Source organism: Culex pipiens, chromosome 2 (genome assembly GCF_016801865.2).
Source record: "Culex pipiens pallens isolate TS chromosome 2, TS_CPP_V2, whole genome shotgun sequence".
NCBI classification, from domain to species: domain Eukaryota; kingdom Metazoa; phylum Arthropoda; class Insecta; order Diptera; family Culicidae; genus Culex; species Culex pipiens.
Window position 1 is genome coordinate 213795378 of NC_068938.1, and position 18119 is coordinate 213813496.

Sequence of the window (18119 nt, forward strand, 5' to 3'; positions counted from 1 at the left end):
GATTTTAAAATTTTGAAATTACTTTTATCAAAAAGATTACAAAATTTCACAAAAGTTCCAATCTGTAATATTGAAATCGGATCAATATAATTTGAGATATCATCAGTTGAAAATTACAGGCTAATTAGGTTGCACTTAGAGAAATTCATTGTCATCGATTCGAATTCTTTGTGATTCTTTGTATCTCAGAAACTTATTACCAATTTTCAAATTTCCAGCGAACAAATTATATAAACTCAGCACAGCTTTTCAAAAATATTTATTTCGCAAATACTTTTCATTCAAGAAGAATTTTATTAATGCAATAAAACGGAAAAATGAATCGATAATTAATATTCAAAAGTTGCAAAGACATGAGAACGGTACATTTTATCAAAAAAAAAAAAAAATCGATTACGGTTTTGAATAATTTTTTTGTCTGGATTTTCGATACTTTTAAAAAATCTAAATTTGCATTTTTTGATGTAAAATGACTCCTTTTGACACAGGGAATGCATGGAAAAAGTTTTATCCAAATAAAACAAAATAAAATTGAAAAATCGCGAAAAAAATTACTAAATTGTAGAGAACTTGCTAATTTATGAAATGATATAATTTTTAAATGAAAAATGTTATTTTATATGAAAAAAATACCCTTCTGGGTTAATGTAGATTCGAAAAGAACATCAAATTGTTCTTTTAGATTCGAAAAGAACATAAAAATTAAAATTGCAAAAAGTGTTTTAAAATGCATTTTACGCCTGCTCAGATGCTTTGCAATCTTTAGTTTTCAAAATATCTAAGTATTGGCGAAATTTTCTTTTTGCCGAAAAAAAAAAAACTTTTTGCGGTACTGTACAACGGAATTTTACAAAAAAATTAAAAATTGATCGATTTCAAACATGCTAAATATGATTTTCAACGATGCCAAATGCATTTTAAATTGTTTTCAGTTGATAAGACTTCTATTTCCATTAAAACTTTAAAGTATTTTGAAAAAATATTGAAACCTGTTTCAAACAACCTATGTTGGGCCTTTTGAAACGTAAAGAGCTCATTTTAAAATTCGACAAAAATATTGAAAAAGATTTGCAATAGCCACTGATTCGAAAATTAGTGCTACGCTTTAAAATACTTTGCAAAATACAAAAAAAAACAAACAAAACCTCTGTAGAAAGCTTATTGCAGATCTAGATCTGAATGAATAAAACACAAATCGTAATATGCCGTACAACAATTCTTTTAATTATGACAGCTTAGGCGGTTGCAAAAATTGTTCAAAGTTTATGTAAATTAAAATTGAGCTCTTCTAGTCGTATTTTATGTTGCAATCTTTTTCAAAGAAATATAATTTTATGATTGAAATTCAATAGGTAACAAGTTTATTTTTGAATACAACACCGAGAGATTGTCTGTTTTAATTTATCAACATTTATATTTTTAGAATAAAATAACTGGAATTTTGTTCAATTTTGCTTGTTCTGTTCTGAGCAAAATGTTTGACCTGTCGGGAATTGTAGAAGGAATGTCTTGCAAAAATCCATAATCCAATCCTGTCCATCCATCCAATTTATTTATTTTTTTGGATAAATAGTTGCCATTCTTCAAAGAATCATAGTACGGCATGATTCGATATGTTTCTAAAAAATTCTTTCAACAGAAACCTGTTTTTATATGTTTTCGAAGCATTTTGGAGTGTCGCACTAATTTTCGATACAGTCCTTACACTCAACCAGTGGGAAATTTGGTACAGACATAGGATTTTGGATGTGATTATCTAAAGCAAACATCAAACCATGAAATTAAAAAATATATATTTTTAATAAATATAAAACTCACAATCCATAATGGTAACCTCTTCAAAAAAAATCAGTCTTCTTCTCCCCTCCCCAACTTCCTACCACTTCCACAACAGTTCCGCCACTTCCTGCTCCATGCGCTTCAGCCGCTGCTCCTTGAACTTCCGGAACACGCGCTCGTACTTGGCCTGATGCTGGGCGTCCCACTCGCTCAGGCTGGCCGGCTGCACCTTCCTCACAACACCGGCCACTTCCTCGTTCCGTCCGCGCCAATCCGATTTCTTCACGGTGGACGATTCTTTTGTGTTCCGCTTGGGCCCGTTGAACCTGGGGGTGGTTAGGCTGGTTCCGTACCGGAAGATTCTCGGATAGAGGCCCCACTGCTTGAGCTGATCCTTGTAGCCTACGATCTGGGGCTCGTAGCTCCAGTTTGCGTCTGGAATTTAGTCACTTTGATTTAGAGAGGGGATTTATTTTAGGGGTGACTCACGAATAATTACCATGGTTAGACCACAATGGACTGGAGCTGATCAGGACGATCTGTAGCAGAACAATCACGGCGACCAGAACTTTGGAATGCATTTTTGAAGTGAACTCTTCGAACGCAATGCGATAACTGAACCTTCCAACTCTTTCGATACGGTGCATTGCTGCAAGAACGGCCCGGGCGGGTCAGCCCAGGTAATGATCCCAACGGACTAATTGCGGCGAAGCAGGGAAGAATGGACGGAGGACGAAAGAAAAAGGCCAGCAAATGTAGCGGTAAACCGTCGTAAAGTAATCTATTTACAAGAAAAAAATGTGTGCATTTTCCACTGCACACCTTCGCTCAAACGAGCGAGTTCAAATTTTCCACTATGCCCTGCATTTGGGCATCGATCCGGCGGTCATCCGTCCGCGTAGCTTCCGCCACCATCAGCGGCCACGTGTCCTCGAAGATGCGCGCCAGCGTTTCCTGCTCCTGCTCGGAAATGTTCCCCAACCGAAGCTGCTCGACGATGAGCGGAACGAGTTGCTGCATATCTGGCTGGTACCGATCGACGGGGGAAGATTCTAGATCATCACTGATTTCGGAGGGATCTGCAAGAGCAAAGCAAAACACAATCTAGTTACAATAATGCTCTTGAAGTTGTCTTTATTCTAGTTTGTTCTTAATTGCTAGTTTATTGTTAAGTTGATCACAAAAAGGTTACGGTTCTGGATGAAGATCCTCGAGGATTTCTTCACGGCGATCCTCGTCGGCTAAAGCGCCTTCATCAGTGCCAGTTCGAGCCACTTCCAGAGGTTCCGACCCGCCGGTAGGCGTCGCAGGAAATGGTCGATTGCTGACCGGGACGATCTTTACGTCGTCAACAGCCGAGTCGGACTCTTGATCTTCTGCGGCGATCTCCAACGGCTGCGTTTCGTTCAAGATCTGGTCCGGGAACGGTTCCAGTTGGTCCAAGGCGACCTCCAGTGGCTGCGCTTCGTCTAGGATTTGATCTGGGAATGGCTCAAGCGTCTTTGAGTTCACGGGAACCGTTTCTTCCGTGACCTCCTCTGGGAATGGTTGCAACTTCTTCTCTTCTACAACGCGTTGGGCACCTTCCAGAGGTTCGGTATCCTCGGTGACCTCCTCCGGGAACGGTTGAAGTTTTTCAACTTGCGAGATGCTTTCTGAAAGATCCGAAGCGTCTTCCAACAATTCCGGTGAGTCGTTGAGTAACTCACCATCCTCAACAAGATCACCAGATTTCAACTCTTGAACGCTTTCTGGCTCCACTGAAATCTCATCCAGCGTGTCTGAATCTTCAACCTGCAGCTCAGCATCGCCCTTAAGTTCTCCTTCCAGCTCGTCAACCAACTGTTCCGCGTCCTGAGCTTCATCTGGAGTGGCCACTACCAGCTCGGATTGCTCAGCCGTCTCTTGATCATCTTCCAGTGTGCGACTCTCTGCTTCGTCCTCGGATTCGCCGTATTTTTCGGCAAAGTACCCATCGTCAACGGGTTCAGCTTCGTCTACAAGATCGTTAGACTTCAATTCCTGAACGTCCTCTGTCTCCGGTTCAACCTCTTCTTCAGCGTCCTGTATGTCGTCAACCTGTAACTCTGCTTCGCTTTCCGGTTCGTCAACAAGCTGTTCCTGAGCTTCTTCCGAGGTTGCCAACTCATCGATATCCAACATACGACCTTCGATGTCATCCTCATCTTCTCCGGCTTTACCGTAATTCTCACCAAAGTACTCATCATCAACCGGTTCCGCCTCATCAAGATCATTCGACTTATGCTCTGATTGGACCTCTTCCACGTTGTCTTCCGAGTCTTCAACCTGTAATCCTGCTTCACTTTCTACTTCGTCAACAAGTTGTTCCTGAGCTTCTTCCAAGGTTGCCACCTCATCGATATCCAACATACGACCTTCGATTCCGTCCATATCTCCTTCAGCTTGGCCATATTTTTCACCGAAGTACCCATCGTCAACCGGTTCAGCCTCATCAAGATCATTGGACTTAAGCTCTGGTCCAACCTCTTCCACGTTCACAGACTCATCAACCAGCGGTTCCTCTCCATCATCTAGTATACGACCCTCAACCTCGCCCTCACCATCTTTACCGTAACTCTCGCCAAAGTACCCATCCTCAACCGGTTGCGCGTCCTCACCTTGCTTCCACTGCTCAAGAACCTCCAAAATCTCGCCCGAATTCTCCAGATCCTTCTCCACTATCAACCGCTCCAACGCGTTGATCATCTCAACCCGGTTGATGCCCTGCTCGTCGATCAGACCCACAAACTGCTCCATGCTCAGCTGCTCGATCAGGCGATCCACGTCTTCGGTGGTGATCTGATCGCGTAGTCCGGTGAAGCCGGCGTTGTCCTCCAGCAAGCTCACCACCTTGAGGATCTCGAAGGCGACGTAGCGGAGCGTTTCCTGATCGATTTCCACTGAAATTGGTTTGAGGTTAGAATTTGGTTGGAGTTGGTGTTGGATCGCGATCGTACCTGTTTGAGATGGTTCAGCTCGCGACTCCAAGTCTTCAGCTTGTTGGACTTCTTCAGGTTCTAGAAGACAAAAACTTAAAATTAGCCAATATTCTGAGTACAACATGTTGATCGCTTACCTTCCTCACCCACAACTTCTCGTCCCTCATACTCAGCGGCGTAGCCTTTGCTGATCCAAAGGGGTACCGATTGGGTCACCGGTGCTTCGACCTCTTCCGGATTGTACACAGAGTCCAAGCCGGTAGCTACCGATGGTCCAAGCGGTCTCACAGAGTCCTCGACCCACTTGGGATCTTCTGGGAAGGTGATCGAGTCTGGTGAAGCCTTGGCTGCGGCTGGTTCCGGGATCTCCTCCACGAGTTCTTCGATGAGTTTGGGTTGTTCAGATTCAACGGAATCATCCAAACTTTGTAGTTCTTCCTCGACTTCCTCAGTGTTTGCTGGTTCAGATACTTCGACGACTTCCAAGGAACCATCCACACTCTGCAGTTCCTCATTGATTTCTTCAGTAAATTCTGACTCAAGTTGTTCCTCAGTTTCTACGGGATCATCTGGATTCTGCAGTTCTTCCTCGAGTTCTCCATTGAAAGCAGGCTCTGGTTGTTCTTCAATTTTCGCAGAGTCTTCCAGACTTGGTAGTTCATCCTCGACTTCTTCAGTGTATTCCGGTTCAGGTTCTTCTACGACTTCCACTGAAGCATCCAGCGTCTGCAGTTCTTCGGGAACGGCATCGGGAAGTTCTTCCTCAGCTACGACTTCCTCGACCAAACTTTGTTCTTCTTTTTCCGGTACCGTTCGCTCGTAGTCAGACTCTTCCAGGTCTGCCCCCTCATAGTTTTCCGGTTTGAACTCAAAACCATCAGTCTCAATACGCTGCTCGCCGTCCAGTTCAACAGATGACTCTTGTTCAAGAGATTCTTCGATGGTTTCTTCTTCGACAACGGTGTCTTCTCTTTCAACAGCTTCGACCTCTTCTTTGGGCTGAGAGTCCTGTTCCAGAGATTGCTCAACTTCTTCAATGGTAACAGCTTCTTCTACCTCCTTCGACTCAGAACTTTGTTCAGCCGATTCCTCCTTAGCATCGACCTCAACTTCCTGTTTCGCCTCGTACTGCTCGTAGTTGTCGTCAACAAACTGGAATGGCTTTGTTTCCGGTTCAGCTGGAGTAGGCGCCTTGGTCGTAGACTCCTCCCGCTTATCGTCCTCAAACACCACCCAAAACTCCTCAACCTTGCCATCGTCGATCGGTTTCCCGTCGTCCACGACCTCGTACTTCTGCTCAAAGTCCTTCATGGTGTCCTCGTCCTGCTTCCCGAACACGGCCGCCAGGATGTCCGACACGGTCCAAGCCTTCTCGACCTTCCGGTTCGACTCGATCAACTCCCTGAGCACCTCGGCCTCCTTGCGTGCCATCTTGACCGTCAACGCCGTCGATTCCTCCTTCAGTCGCTCCAACGTCCATCGAAGTGCTTTGTCCTTGATCTGACCGAGCTGGATCTCGTTCAGCGTTCGGTCAATCGTCGGAATCAGCTGGCGACGATCGTTCACGAACGGGGCATAGTCCTGGAGGTTCAAGTCGGCGTAGGCTTTCAGGACGTCGAGTTCCTTGATACCTTGCAGCGCTTGACGCATCTTCTGCTGAAAACCGTCATCCTGCAGTTCTTCGACGAGCGCGTCCAGATGGGACCGGTGTGCACGTGGGTGGTGGCGTCGGTAGATGGTGATCACCTGGGTCAGGTAGTACAGCTCGAAGAGCGCTTGGGAATCGGACTTCGGCAGGTTGTACGGATGTTGCTGAAACCAGAAGCCCGTCGGGGGACGCGATTGAACTACGCCGGATGGAATTCGGTTGTAGCTGAACTCTTTCTCATCGACTTTTGCTGAAAATTGTAAAACAACTTTAGCATCATGATCAACAAAACGTAGCGATCATCCATTTTGGAGAACTTATTCAAATTCTATACACTTACCAGGTCGTTCAACGATCGTGTATCCGACACTGCAGTTGACGATTGCTGATAAAATCAGCAAGCAAAGTGCCCTCATCTTGAAACACTCTTAAAACACCAACTTAATGTAAAAATTGTCACTTTCTAAATTTTAATATAAAAAAAACTGCAAAAAATGTCCTTCCAAGTCAAAGGACAAGCTGAAACTGATCGTGAGCGGTCCTGGCAGCATCTCCCAGATCAGGTCAATTCAATAGGCAGCCAAAATTGACCTGCCCTGACCAATTGGTAGAAGAATAGCTTTCAGATCCCAGTCTCTGTCTCCCTTTGGCCTTGGCGCGTCTCCTGGAGGCGTCCTTGTCTGGCGACTGCATGTGTGTAATTTCTTTACCTCCGATCGACGGTGCTGGTGGCGGGCCGATCGAGCGAAGATCTATAGAGAGGAAATAAAGATGACAATATGATGAATGTTTGGGATGTTTTCCTCTGTTCGTCCTGTGCGTTTTTTGGCTACCTCCGAAGTCGGTGCCTCTTTTGTTTGGCACATGTACCGACACCAGCTGGGGAATTGTCTGCGTAAATTCCGAACGTTACGTGGGACTGGAGGAAATGACGGGAAAATCCAAATTGATAAATTTGAACTGGAGGCATTTAATGTCTCTAAGTTTTGTACATAATTTAATTTGCACAATTTTACATAAAATGTACAACAGGAAACATAATAATTTTAAAAAAAAACTGTTTTATATAGCTATTCAAATTCATCGTCTTTATTTAAAAAAAAGACGATTCAGAGAGATCATGATATATAATCATTCATTACACACGCCGTTCACGGTATGGAGGAAGCAAAATATTATAAATCGAAAACACCCATGGAAAATTTATACGTAGAATGTTGTGTTTCACCTTCCTGATTAAGAATATGTTCGATTCAAAATATTCTATCGGTGAAAATTGCGTTCTTCAGAAAAATGTGTTTTCCCATTTAAAGTACCATGGGAGGAGGCGCATGGTGGCTCAAGTAAATTTCAATAATTTGTTAATAAGCCTTATTACATGTGACCGAGCCACGTAGCCTAGTGGTAACGCTTCCGCCTCGTTAGCGGTAGATCGGGGTTCAAATCCCAGCTCGGACCAACACAACTGGTGATCTTTTCCCTTCTGGATTCGATTGCTTAGTAAAGGGAAGGTAGTGTATCGTCACAAACTGGACCTTATCACGACACCTTAGGGAGGCGACCTATGGAATGTTAACCTAACCATGTTAACATTAGTTGAGTGAAAAACTGCCACTGAATCCGCTTTGTAAATGCCGGTCCCGATACTCTTCACGGGTGTTCCCCTCAGGAACTGGGAAAGATTTACTTACTTATTACATGTAGTGTTTCAAAATGTTTTACACTTCTTTTATCTTTGATAAGCATTAACTTAAAAAAGTGTTTTTTAATCATTTTCTTTTATTATGTTTAGTACCAGGCATCTCCATTAGTATTGAAAACACATTTTTATGAAAAACGCCATTTTTACCGATAGAATATTTTGAATCGAATATTTACCTAGGGGAACTATACCCTTTTTCAGCCTATTTCGATTATCGGCCTATCAGCACTTTGATTATGAATTACAGCTTTCATAAAGTGTTTTTGACTGTTCCAAAGTAATAAATAGCTTAAATAAAAGTGAGCAAGCAACTCTCCATTGTTGATACAACTGAAAATGTTGATTTAATAGCGAAAACGACAAAAGTGATGAGAATTGGTCGAACGGCGTAGAGTGATTAAAATGGGTATATTTCCCCTAATTCACGTGCTCCATGCATTTCAAATGCGTGTGCCCGCCCGCATTCCAATATGCCATCTGTTGGCGAGTAGGGTAAATCAAATGCAGCTCACGCCGAACAGCAGTTTGAACCCTTGAAGAGACCTTTTTACCAAAATTAGAATTTTCCATCACTAAATGTATAAAATAGTTCTAGATTTTTTTAAGTTCCTATAAGCTATTGTCTTTCATATGTTTATAGAATCTATTAAAAAAAAAACTCTAGATTTGTTGTCTAAAATAACCAAACCCGAGCATGGGTAAATAACAAGGGAAATGCGTAATAATACCTTTCTCTGGTATCAATACCAAATTTTGGTATTCCTGGACCCTTTAAAATTTGTCTTAAGGATTATGCAAGAGCAAAATTTGGTATCATACCAATTTAAGGTATTGTTTTGATATTGCAAAATTGCAGAATTTGTCAATGGTCGAATACCACATTTTGGTATTCTTTTGGTATTACAGTATTTTATCAAATTCCTCTGTAACCATGGGAAAATTTTGACAAAATAAGTAATTTTGCGCTAAAATGATTTCTCAAAGCGAATGCTTTCATTGAAAACCGGAAATTTCATACTTGATTTTAAACATTTTTGATATACCCCCTAAAGAAATGACTTGAAATTGTGGAAAATTTTCTAAGTCAGGATGGCACATTTTGGTATTATTTTGGTATTGAAGTGTTTCATCAAATTCCTCTGAAACTATGGGAAATTTTTTATAAATTTTGACGAGATAATTAATTTTGCGCTAAAATGACTTGAAACCCAAAAATGTTAAAGCTGATTTTCAATTTATTTTTAAGATTTTTTTTTAAATCGTTGAAATTTCTCTAAGTCGGGATAACCAAATACTTTGAAAAACGAGTCAATCGACAGATTATTGAATTTTGGTGAATTTCAATCCAGTTTCATTTTAATAACACTTATTTTTCAATCTTGTTATTTTTCAGAAGCTTCAAGAACTTCAAGCACAGGCCGTTCATCAATGACAAATGCATTCGATGTGGTGAAGAATATCACTAAAAACAACATGGAATCATCAGGTGAGTAGATTTGGCTGTTGCATATGGATCATTTCCGTTTTTTTCACTAACTGCAACTGTTGCACTAAAAATGGTATGAAAATACCAAATTTTGGTATTTCTTGTGCAAATACCAGCGACCAAAATGTGCTCTTGGTTGCCCAGTAATAGATGGTAAAATACCATGAAATCATACCAAAATCATGTATGTGGAAGACCACAGGAATACCAAAATCTGATTTTCCAAGGGCGAAGGAATACCTAAGAATAAAACCATGGCAATACCAAGTTTTGGTATTCAAGCAATGTTAAAAAAAAAACAGAAGACCTCAACTTGGTATTGAAATGTTTTTATTTTGAGGTATTATTTTACTCTTGGAATAACATGGTTTGGTATTGTAGTGCCCTTCCACATACAAGACTTTGGTATGATTTAATGGTATTTTACCATGTATTACTGGGCAACCAAAGGCACATTTTGGTCGCTGTTATTTGCCCAAGTAATATCAAAATTTGGTATTCCCGTGTTATTTACCCCTGCTCGGGGAAACAAACAAAAACCTGAGTTTGAAAAGCACTCCATTTTGGATATAGCCATTCTACAGAAAACTAAATAAACTGTTAATAATTACTGCTCTTGAACTGAGATATAAAATAAATTACTAACGCATTATTCATATATATTTTTTTAAATTGCACTTTGTTGACAAAATCATTTGCAGAAAAATAAACAGAATATTGAATGAAGAAAATAAAAAAATAACTAAATTTCTAATTTCAAGAACAATTCACAAAATAACCGTAAAATAAAAAGAATATCTGCAAATATTCTCTAAAGTAAAATTGTAGTCTGAAAAAAAATCTGCATTGGCATAAAAGGTTTCTGTTCACCTTGTGTAAAACCATGCAACGGTTTTATCAAGAATGGCAAGCCGTGGCAAGCTGTCGCCGAAGAAATAATTTTGAGTATCGCTTCAGATAATTGTTAGTTAATTTAAGAAGAAAAAAATGAATTTATTTTAAAAAAAATAGCATCATCAAAATCAAGTTGGTGAGAATCAGAATGCGGCTCCTGCAAAAGCTGTGGTGCACTGCAGTCTACATTCAGGCTTATTCTTGCAAGTGGCAATAGACTACGAGATGGCGTTAGATCACCCGCCATATATTAACACACAATTTTCAAATTATTCTGTTTAGGGCGTCCAATTTTCCCGGGTTTTGAATTTCCCGGGAAACGGGAAAAATATTTTTGAAATCCCGGGAATTCCCGGGATCCCGGGAAATTTTTGAAACAGTCATAAAATCTATGTTTTCATTATATTGGTTATGTTTTCAAGCATAAAATCATAGAATTAGGTCAAAAATATTAATTGGTGATAATCTACACTTAAATCGAAACAAGGACAGCAGTTTTTAGTAAGCTTAAAAAAATGTGTTTTTAATCTGTGTTGTGCTTTCGATTTTAAATTAACCACAATTTTAAATACACTGTGATTCAAATTGAATATGTCTTTTATAAATATATTTCTTTTATTTATTTTTGTAGATGACGTGACTAGAAAAGCCAGAAAAAAATCTTTGAAAATGTATAAAATACAAGAAGCGAAAACAAATAAAATAATACCGGTCAATGTAAAATTTTAGATAGGTTTTAATATCATGTTTCATATAAAAATTAAATCTTTGAGTAAAAATTATCTTTGAGTTACTACTGCCAGCTGGGTAAAATCGACATTACAGTCGAATAGTTACAGGAGATTTTAGAGCAATTAATTTGGAAATCGATGTACTTATTGTTTTGTTCTGTTTTTGTTATAATGAAGTCAATCAAAACATTATGCACAAAAATGGCAACAACAGCTGTCTTAATTCGATGAAAAAAACATTTTATATGATTATTTTTTTTCAAATTCAAAATCATAAATATACGTAAATATCTTTTAAAAATAGGGTATATGACCCTATTTTGGACCTAGTACCTATTTTGGACCTATTTTTATTAATCGAGGTAGTTCAGGCTTTTAAAGTACGAATTTACTGAATCCAACCAACAGAAAGTGTAAGCAGGATCGTTTTGTAGCTTACCTCTTCCAAAAATGTTAACATTTTTGATTATTTCCGCTTTTTCAGCCACTTTTTCCAATGCCACTCGCATTTCCTATAATTTTCCTAGCACATCGATTAGGTCCAAAAATTTAGGCCTCGTTGCTTATCACTTTTGGCTCGGGACACCTTGTACAACTTTCTGTTTTTCACTAGCATCAAGCTATTTTCAGCCGGTTTCCGAGTAATGTAAGTTTTATTTATTTAATACTTATATGTTTTTAGTCACTAAACCGTTGAAATTACTGATCTATAGTTAAAAAAACTCAATTGAAAAAATATTTTCAAATCATATATAATATATTATATAAAATATAATTAAATATAAAATATTTAAAGCGCAAGGCATTATGTAATCTAAAATTAAAACAATTTTCCGTGATAATCCAAATGAATGATATATGCCGAATAAAAATGTTAATGCTTTAAAATTCTTATCGATTACTAAGTATTCAACTTGTTATCTGATTCCACAACAAAATCTGAATTTCCAGAATAAAATTTGTTTTTTTTTTCAATTTCGGGAATTCCCGGGAAAAATCATAAAAAATCCCGGGATTCGGGAATTCCCGGTTTTGGAAAAATCCCGGGATTTTTGTCCCGGGAATTCCCGGGATGGACGCACTAATTCTGTTCTAGCAGCTACGTCTGTTGTCTGTGTTACAATAAAAAAAAAGTGATCGGAAATAGTTTTTGATAGTGTTTTTTACCGTTGTACATAAAAATTAACATAGGGCTTTAGGACCCTATTCTCCCTTCTCTCACAACTACATGATAAAAAATAAAAGATACTTCCGATATGTCATACAAGTTTAAAAATAATCATTAATTAACTGCACACATATGAAACAGTATGAATGCGCAACTTTTAAGGTATAATAAAACTTTTTTTCTTACTTTTAAACTGTATTTTGACTTAGGGTGTATTGAGCCTACATATACAATATGAGTTCAATTAGACCAGTGTTTCCCAAAGTGGGTACTGGGCCCCATTGTGCTCCACCATTGATCTATGGAAGGTGATGTCTTGCACAAAATAGTTTGGGAATCAATGAATTAGACGAAAACTCAATAAACCTTAGTCTACAGCTTTTCCGTACGATTTTGTATGGGGAAAGTAACTATTTTAGTTATTCAGTTTTTGTGCATGTTAGCATCGTCAAATTTAAACAACTCAAAAAAGAAATAAATATAAATAATATATGTTGGATTTGATTTTTGATCTTCTTTGAAAATTTTCATCATATTTACCCTAAAGATTGATTTGCCCAATTGTTTTTTATTCATTTTGGTTTCAAACAATAATTAAAAAAAGATGGCCTGAATCATCCAAAATGCATGAATATCATTTGATAAGAAGGTTAAAAGTGTGTTTTTTTATTCGATAATAAAAATCTTGTTAAATTTGAATTAGGACTTCAATTAAAAATCAAGTTTTAAATATAACATGAGATAAATATGGTTAAAACGGAAGTCGAACTTATGTGGTAAAATAGGAATGTATTTTTTTAGCATTTTGACAAAATATTTCAATATCAAATGGGAGAAACAACTTTTTCATTTTGCGTTTTGTCATCAATAGGAGAGGGGAAGAAAATTGTTCATATTTAAATTTTGTGTTTATTCGCAATTTTAAGCGGTCTTATAAAATTATTTCATACAACTAAACTTACTCATAAATTATTTAACGTAACTAAATAAATATTGCAACTCTCCCTTAACAACAATAAAATTATGTACATCGCCTTACATGACTACTATTTACAAAACTATTCTAATGTACGATCAAACTTCAATCCCCTCATTCTCCCGCAAGACCCCGTTTAGTACTCATACTCCTCACTCTCCGTCCTGTAACTGGACGCCCGGATCCCCGAATCACTTCGCCTGTGCGTCCGGTGCTTCGCCGCCAGCATAATCAACTCATTGACGGACGGATTCTCAAAGTCCCCACCACTAAAACGAGCCGGCTTGTACTCCTCCATAAGGTAGTCGTCACTGCCTGCGATATCGTCGTACGCGTAATCCGGCATGGCTCCATGCAGGTCATCACCGGCGTCTTCTTCATCATCCTCGTCTTCTTCAATTTCGCCCAGCTTGGGGAATGCGACTTTGTCCGACGACGACTTCTTCAACTCCGGCTCCTCCTCTTCTTCGTAGTCTTCCTCCTCGTAGTCCTCGTCCTCGTCCAGGCTGTTGCCGCCGATCTGGGCCAGGACGGCCTCCATAATAGCAGCCTCGTTAGCTTCCTCGACGCGACGCTTCTCCTCCGCGGACAGCCCGATCGTTGACTTGAGTGGAATTGACGGGGAGCGCTTGACGCGTGGCATGTGGATCGTAACCTTGACGTTCTCCAGGTTGATCGAGTTGGATCGCTTGGAGCGGATTTTCTTGGGGGTGGGGGTAGGCGCTGGTCTACGAGCGGCCAAGTCCTTGTATGCTTTCTGAACGATCGCAGCTACCATGCGAAGGATTCGCTGGGAAGGTTCCACGGTGAGGTCGTCCGACAGTTGCACGGATTTGGCGTCCGCTGGTTTGTACACTTTTTGAACTGAATTGCCTTCGATGTCATTCTGGAACTTTTGGTTGATGTCCTTCTTGCCGAGCCGGACTTCACGAGAGTTCAACAGAACGGACAGGACCGCATCGCGGGGTTCACTGCGCTTGCGACGAGAATCCTCAACCATGAGAGTCCACATCTCGCCGAAGATATTGTGCAACGATCGTCGTTCTTCGGCGGAGAGCAGATCGTGGCGCAGCTGCTTGATTGTGGCCGGGATGAGCTGCAGCAGTTCAAGTTCGTCAAAGTTTCGCACTTCTGTAATAAAACAAGAGGAAATTGTAATTAGTATTTTATGATCTTATTGAAATGGGAGTTGCTTGAGAGAGATGATCTCACTTTAAATAAGTCAACAATCCAGCATCTTTTGAAACCTACCTTGTGAGTCGTGTTGTTCAACATAAGGAATTAATCCTTGAGCTTGAAGACGTTTCCGGTATCCTGCCAGCGTGCGCAGGGAAGCACTTACATCCTCCTTCTTTGAGTGCTTTTCACGAATCGTAAATCCAGCGGTTAAATCCACAACCACACACAGCACCACCAAAATCACTGCCTTTGAACACATGTTGATATCGTTTATCTCGTACAAACTATTCAAACAATCACTGTAACAATTTCAATCACTCAATTCCAACAGTTCATTGTCACTCGAAATAAGCCCAGATGATGATGTTACTCGTTTGAAGCGCAAGTTGCAAGTGAATGATATTTCCATAGGGCGAGGCGTTTAAATATCCTACCCGGTTCTCAAGCCACTGACTGTACGTCCAGGATATGCACTTGTCGTCGACGGCTGGTCCTGTCTCGAGTCTCGGCGACAGGTTGCCTTCTGTTGCTACTGGCTGGCAGGCCAGAGTAGAGGCGTGGCTCTCGAGAGTAGCTCGTTATATGGGAATGGCAGCGCACGCAGCAGACGGTGATTGCCTGAGGTTTGATGAATTACGAATTGATGTTTGTTATGTTTTGTTGATCCATAATTGATAAATAAAGTTAAAGTTTTTTAAATTATTCAAAATCGCATTTTCTTTTCAGAAATTAAAAATTCATGGAATGACATATTCTGGATATTTTTGAAGATCTACTAGAAAATATTGTCGTAACATTGTATTGTAAAAAAAATCCATCAATTTCAATTAATTCAAGATACATTTGAGAAGCCCAAATAACACTTAAAACACTTTAATTTGCGCAAAAAAGAATGAATAGCGAATTTCAAAATTTGAAATCTTTTCAGAATTTCAGAAAGTTACAGCAAATTAAAATTAAAGAGCTCAGAGATCAGAGGTAGGGAAAACAAATCCGTTTATGTTTGTTATGAAATTTTGATGAATTCATTTAACCAATTCTTTGATGAAATTTTGTCCATCGATTTCTTATGTCCAATTCAAGCATTTTTCCTATTGGCTTCACCATGATGTCTTGAAATCCTTTATTGACAACAACTTTAAATTTGATTGCTCCAAAAAGTGCCAGCTTTTGAGCTGTCTAGGATACGTTCTTTTCTAATTTTTTAAAAGAAATGTTCATCCTCCATTGTTATTTCGAACGTTGATTGCAAAATATGGCCTTGAAACGATGAATGTTTAGAAAAAAAAAACCCAATAAGCCCTCATGTCTAAGATATCTCGAAACAATTAATCCGATTTGCAATGTCTATACCAAAAATTGGCACTTTTGGTCCACTAAACATGTTATAAAATTTAAAAATCGAAGAGGGTAATGTTAGTCATAATACAGTTTTTCTGATAAAAACTTGATTTAAAAAGTTTTTTTTTGTGCTTACCGATTTTTAACAGTCCTGATCAATTTAAATTTTACTAATAATTTTTTTTTCGGGTGTATTATGGAAGCCTTCAAAAAATCCCTTTTTTCAGTCCTATCACATTCATCAAAATTCCATCCTCTAGCATTTCATACCCCAGAATGCCATTCACTAAAAATTCATTCTCCAGAATTGACCATTCCCCAGAATCCCATTCCTCAGAATGACCCATACGCCAGAATAAACCATTCCATTAAATGAATAATTTTCACTGAAAAGAAGAGTAATTTTATAATGATTTTTGTTTTTTAAATTTATGGAGTGAACCATTAGATAATGAATTTATCATTTAAATTTGACGATTAGATGTTTTGGAGATTTGAAGAATTGAAAATTTTAAATTTTTACGAGGATTAAGAAATTCATAAAGATTTTCCTACCTTTTTAGACCGTTCCCTCGACTCTGACCAAAGTCAATTGAGGAGGGCAAAAAAAAAAAAAGAATAACAAGCCATAGTTTCAGCATTTGCATGTACAAAGTAGCCATTTCAAATATACAGATAAATCTAGATTTTACAGATTTTTCGATTCCAAAAATCACAAAAATCTGTATGTACAGATTTTTTTAAATGATTATATTTTTAAAAAAATCTACAATTTAGTAAATGAATCATACTTTAATATTATTAAAAAGCTTAAGTTAGTTGTTAAAAATTGAAGAATGTCTAAATTAGATATAGATAAAATACAGATTTATTTTTAAGGAAATATAGATCTTAGCCGGGTCCGGTGACGCAGTGGTTAGCGTGGTAGCCTCTCACCCCAGTATGGCCTGGGTTCAATCCCAGACGGACCCGGTGGCATTTTTCGAGACGAGATTTGCCTGATCACGCCTTCTATCGGATGGGGAAGTAAAACGTCGGTCCATTAGCGTAAAAAAGGATTTGAGTGACTCACCACACATAACCTTCGGACGCCTAGAAATGAGCAGAAACATGCAACAGAGACCACAAAAGACCCGGGGGTCGTTAAAGTGGATTGGATTGGAGATCTCTCATAAAATAATCTGGCATCGTTGGAAAAAAGTGTTTAAAAATGCATTATACACCTATGCAGTTTGTTTTGTAATCATTAGTTTCTGAAATATCTAAGTATTATCAAAACATTTTTTTTGGCGAAACATGAGTTTTTTGGGATCGGAATTTAATAAAAATCTAAATATTTTTAAACTAGTTCAAAAATGCTAAATTTGATAATCAATTCAGAAAAATGCATTTTAGGTTGTTTGCAGTAGATTAGTCTATTATATCCATCAAAATTTGGAAGGCCTCTTAAATTATATTTTTAATTTAAAAATTAGAGCAAATTCTTACAAGAATAATGAAATTAACAGCGATTCACTCGACTTTTTTATGATTTTTAAAGATCTGATGATCTTGAAAATATGGGGAGATTTACTCGTCTTTTTTATAAAATTTGATGACTTGAAGATAACAAAAAGGGGAAAATATCTTTTAATTTCATTGTTGTCATTAAAATTACCCTTCTTTAGGTAAAAAAAAAAAACAGGTAACATTTTGAGGACTAACTGACAAAACCACGCTCATGATGTAAAATTTATCAAAAGTTGACACTTAAACATATAAAAAAGATCAACGGTGGTAAAGTTTGTCAAATTCAAGTTTTCTTACAAAAGTATCTTTAAAATTGTTTTTTTTAGTGTAACAACTTTGAAAAAATAAAAACTGCCTCAAAAATCGAGCATGTTTGTTAGCTATTTTCATTTATTAATAATAAAACATTTATGAAATATGAAACCATTAAAAAACAAATCAAAAATCGGTATTTAACGTGATAAACTTAAACTAAGGAACAGACGTTCAAATATTGCACCAGTCCATAGATCTCTTTAACTCATCGTTGACGGACACGCAACACATGTTTTGCTAAGTGCAAACACAGACCCAGACCCACAATCCATCAATCCCACAGATAACCCTCTTGAACCAATTTTTTGAGACCCTCTCGACTTCTGGATCCCTCAACGACGACGACGGACATAAAAAACTGTCTCCTAACCTTTTAACAAACTCAAGCTTGCCAAACACACGAGCCACTTGTCAGCAGCCGCGTCGCACGC

At 38.5% G+C, this 18119-nt stretch overlaps 2 protein-coding genes across 3 annotated transcripts; both read right to left on the reverse strand.

Annotated features, from left to right (window-relative positions):
• Positions 1-1848: 1848 nt before the first annotated feature.
• On the reverse strand, positions 1849-2426 carry LOC120416863 (uncharacterized). The gene is made up of 2 exons (XM_039578760.2): positions 2279-2426; positions 1849-2214 (listed from the first exon to the last, which is right to left on the reverse strand). Exons 1-2 carry the CDS (start codon positions 2424-2426, stop codon positions 1877-1879), a joined length of 486 nt encoding a protein of 161 aa, XP_039434694.1. The 3' UTR covers positions 1849-1876.
• Positions 2427-2535: 109 nt separating this feature from the next.
• On the reverse strand, positions 2536-7162 carry LOC120416830 (probable serine/threonine-protein kinase kinX). 2 transcript variants are annotated; one of them, XM_052708504.1, is made up of 5 exons: positions 6728-7162; positions 4877-6637; positions 4758-4817; positions 4419-4700; positions 2536-2858 (listed from the first exon to the last, which is right to left on the reverse strand). In XM_052708504.1, exons 1-5 carry the CDS (start codon positions 6801-6803, stop codon positions 2608-2610), a joined length of 2430 nt encoding a protein of 809 aa, XP_052564464.1. In that variant the 5' UTR covers positions 6804-7162; the 3' UTR covers positions 2536-2607. The 2 variants fall into 2 exon arrangements, with proteins under 2 accessions (XP_052564464.1, XP_039434651.1); XM_039578717.2 differs by lacking the exon at positions 2536-2858 and having other exon boundaries at positions 2888-4700; positions 6728-7155.
• Positions 7163-18119: the final 10957 nt, after the last annotated feature.

Coding starts and splice junctions, on each gene's coding strand:
- LOC120416863 (XM_039578760.2), bottom strand. CDS start 2,426: ATGCACCGTATCGAAAGAGTTGGAAGGTTCAGTTATCGCATTGCGTTC. Junction 2,215..2,278: donor TCCATTGTGGTCTAACCATG/GTAATTATTCGT, acceptor ACTAAATTCCAG/ACGCAAACTGGAGCTACGAG.
- LOC120416830 (XM_039578717.2), bottom strand. CDS start 6,803: ATGAGGGCACTTTGCTTGCTGATTTTATCAGCAATCGTCAACTGCAGT. Junction 6,638..6,727: donor CACGATCGTTGAACGACCTG/GTAAGTGTATAG, acceptor TACAATTTTCAG/CAAAAGTCGATGAGAAAGAG. Junction 4,701..4,757: donor AGCTGAACCATCTCAAACAG/GTACGATCGCGA, acceptor AACCAATTTCAG/TGGAAATCGATCAGGAAACG.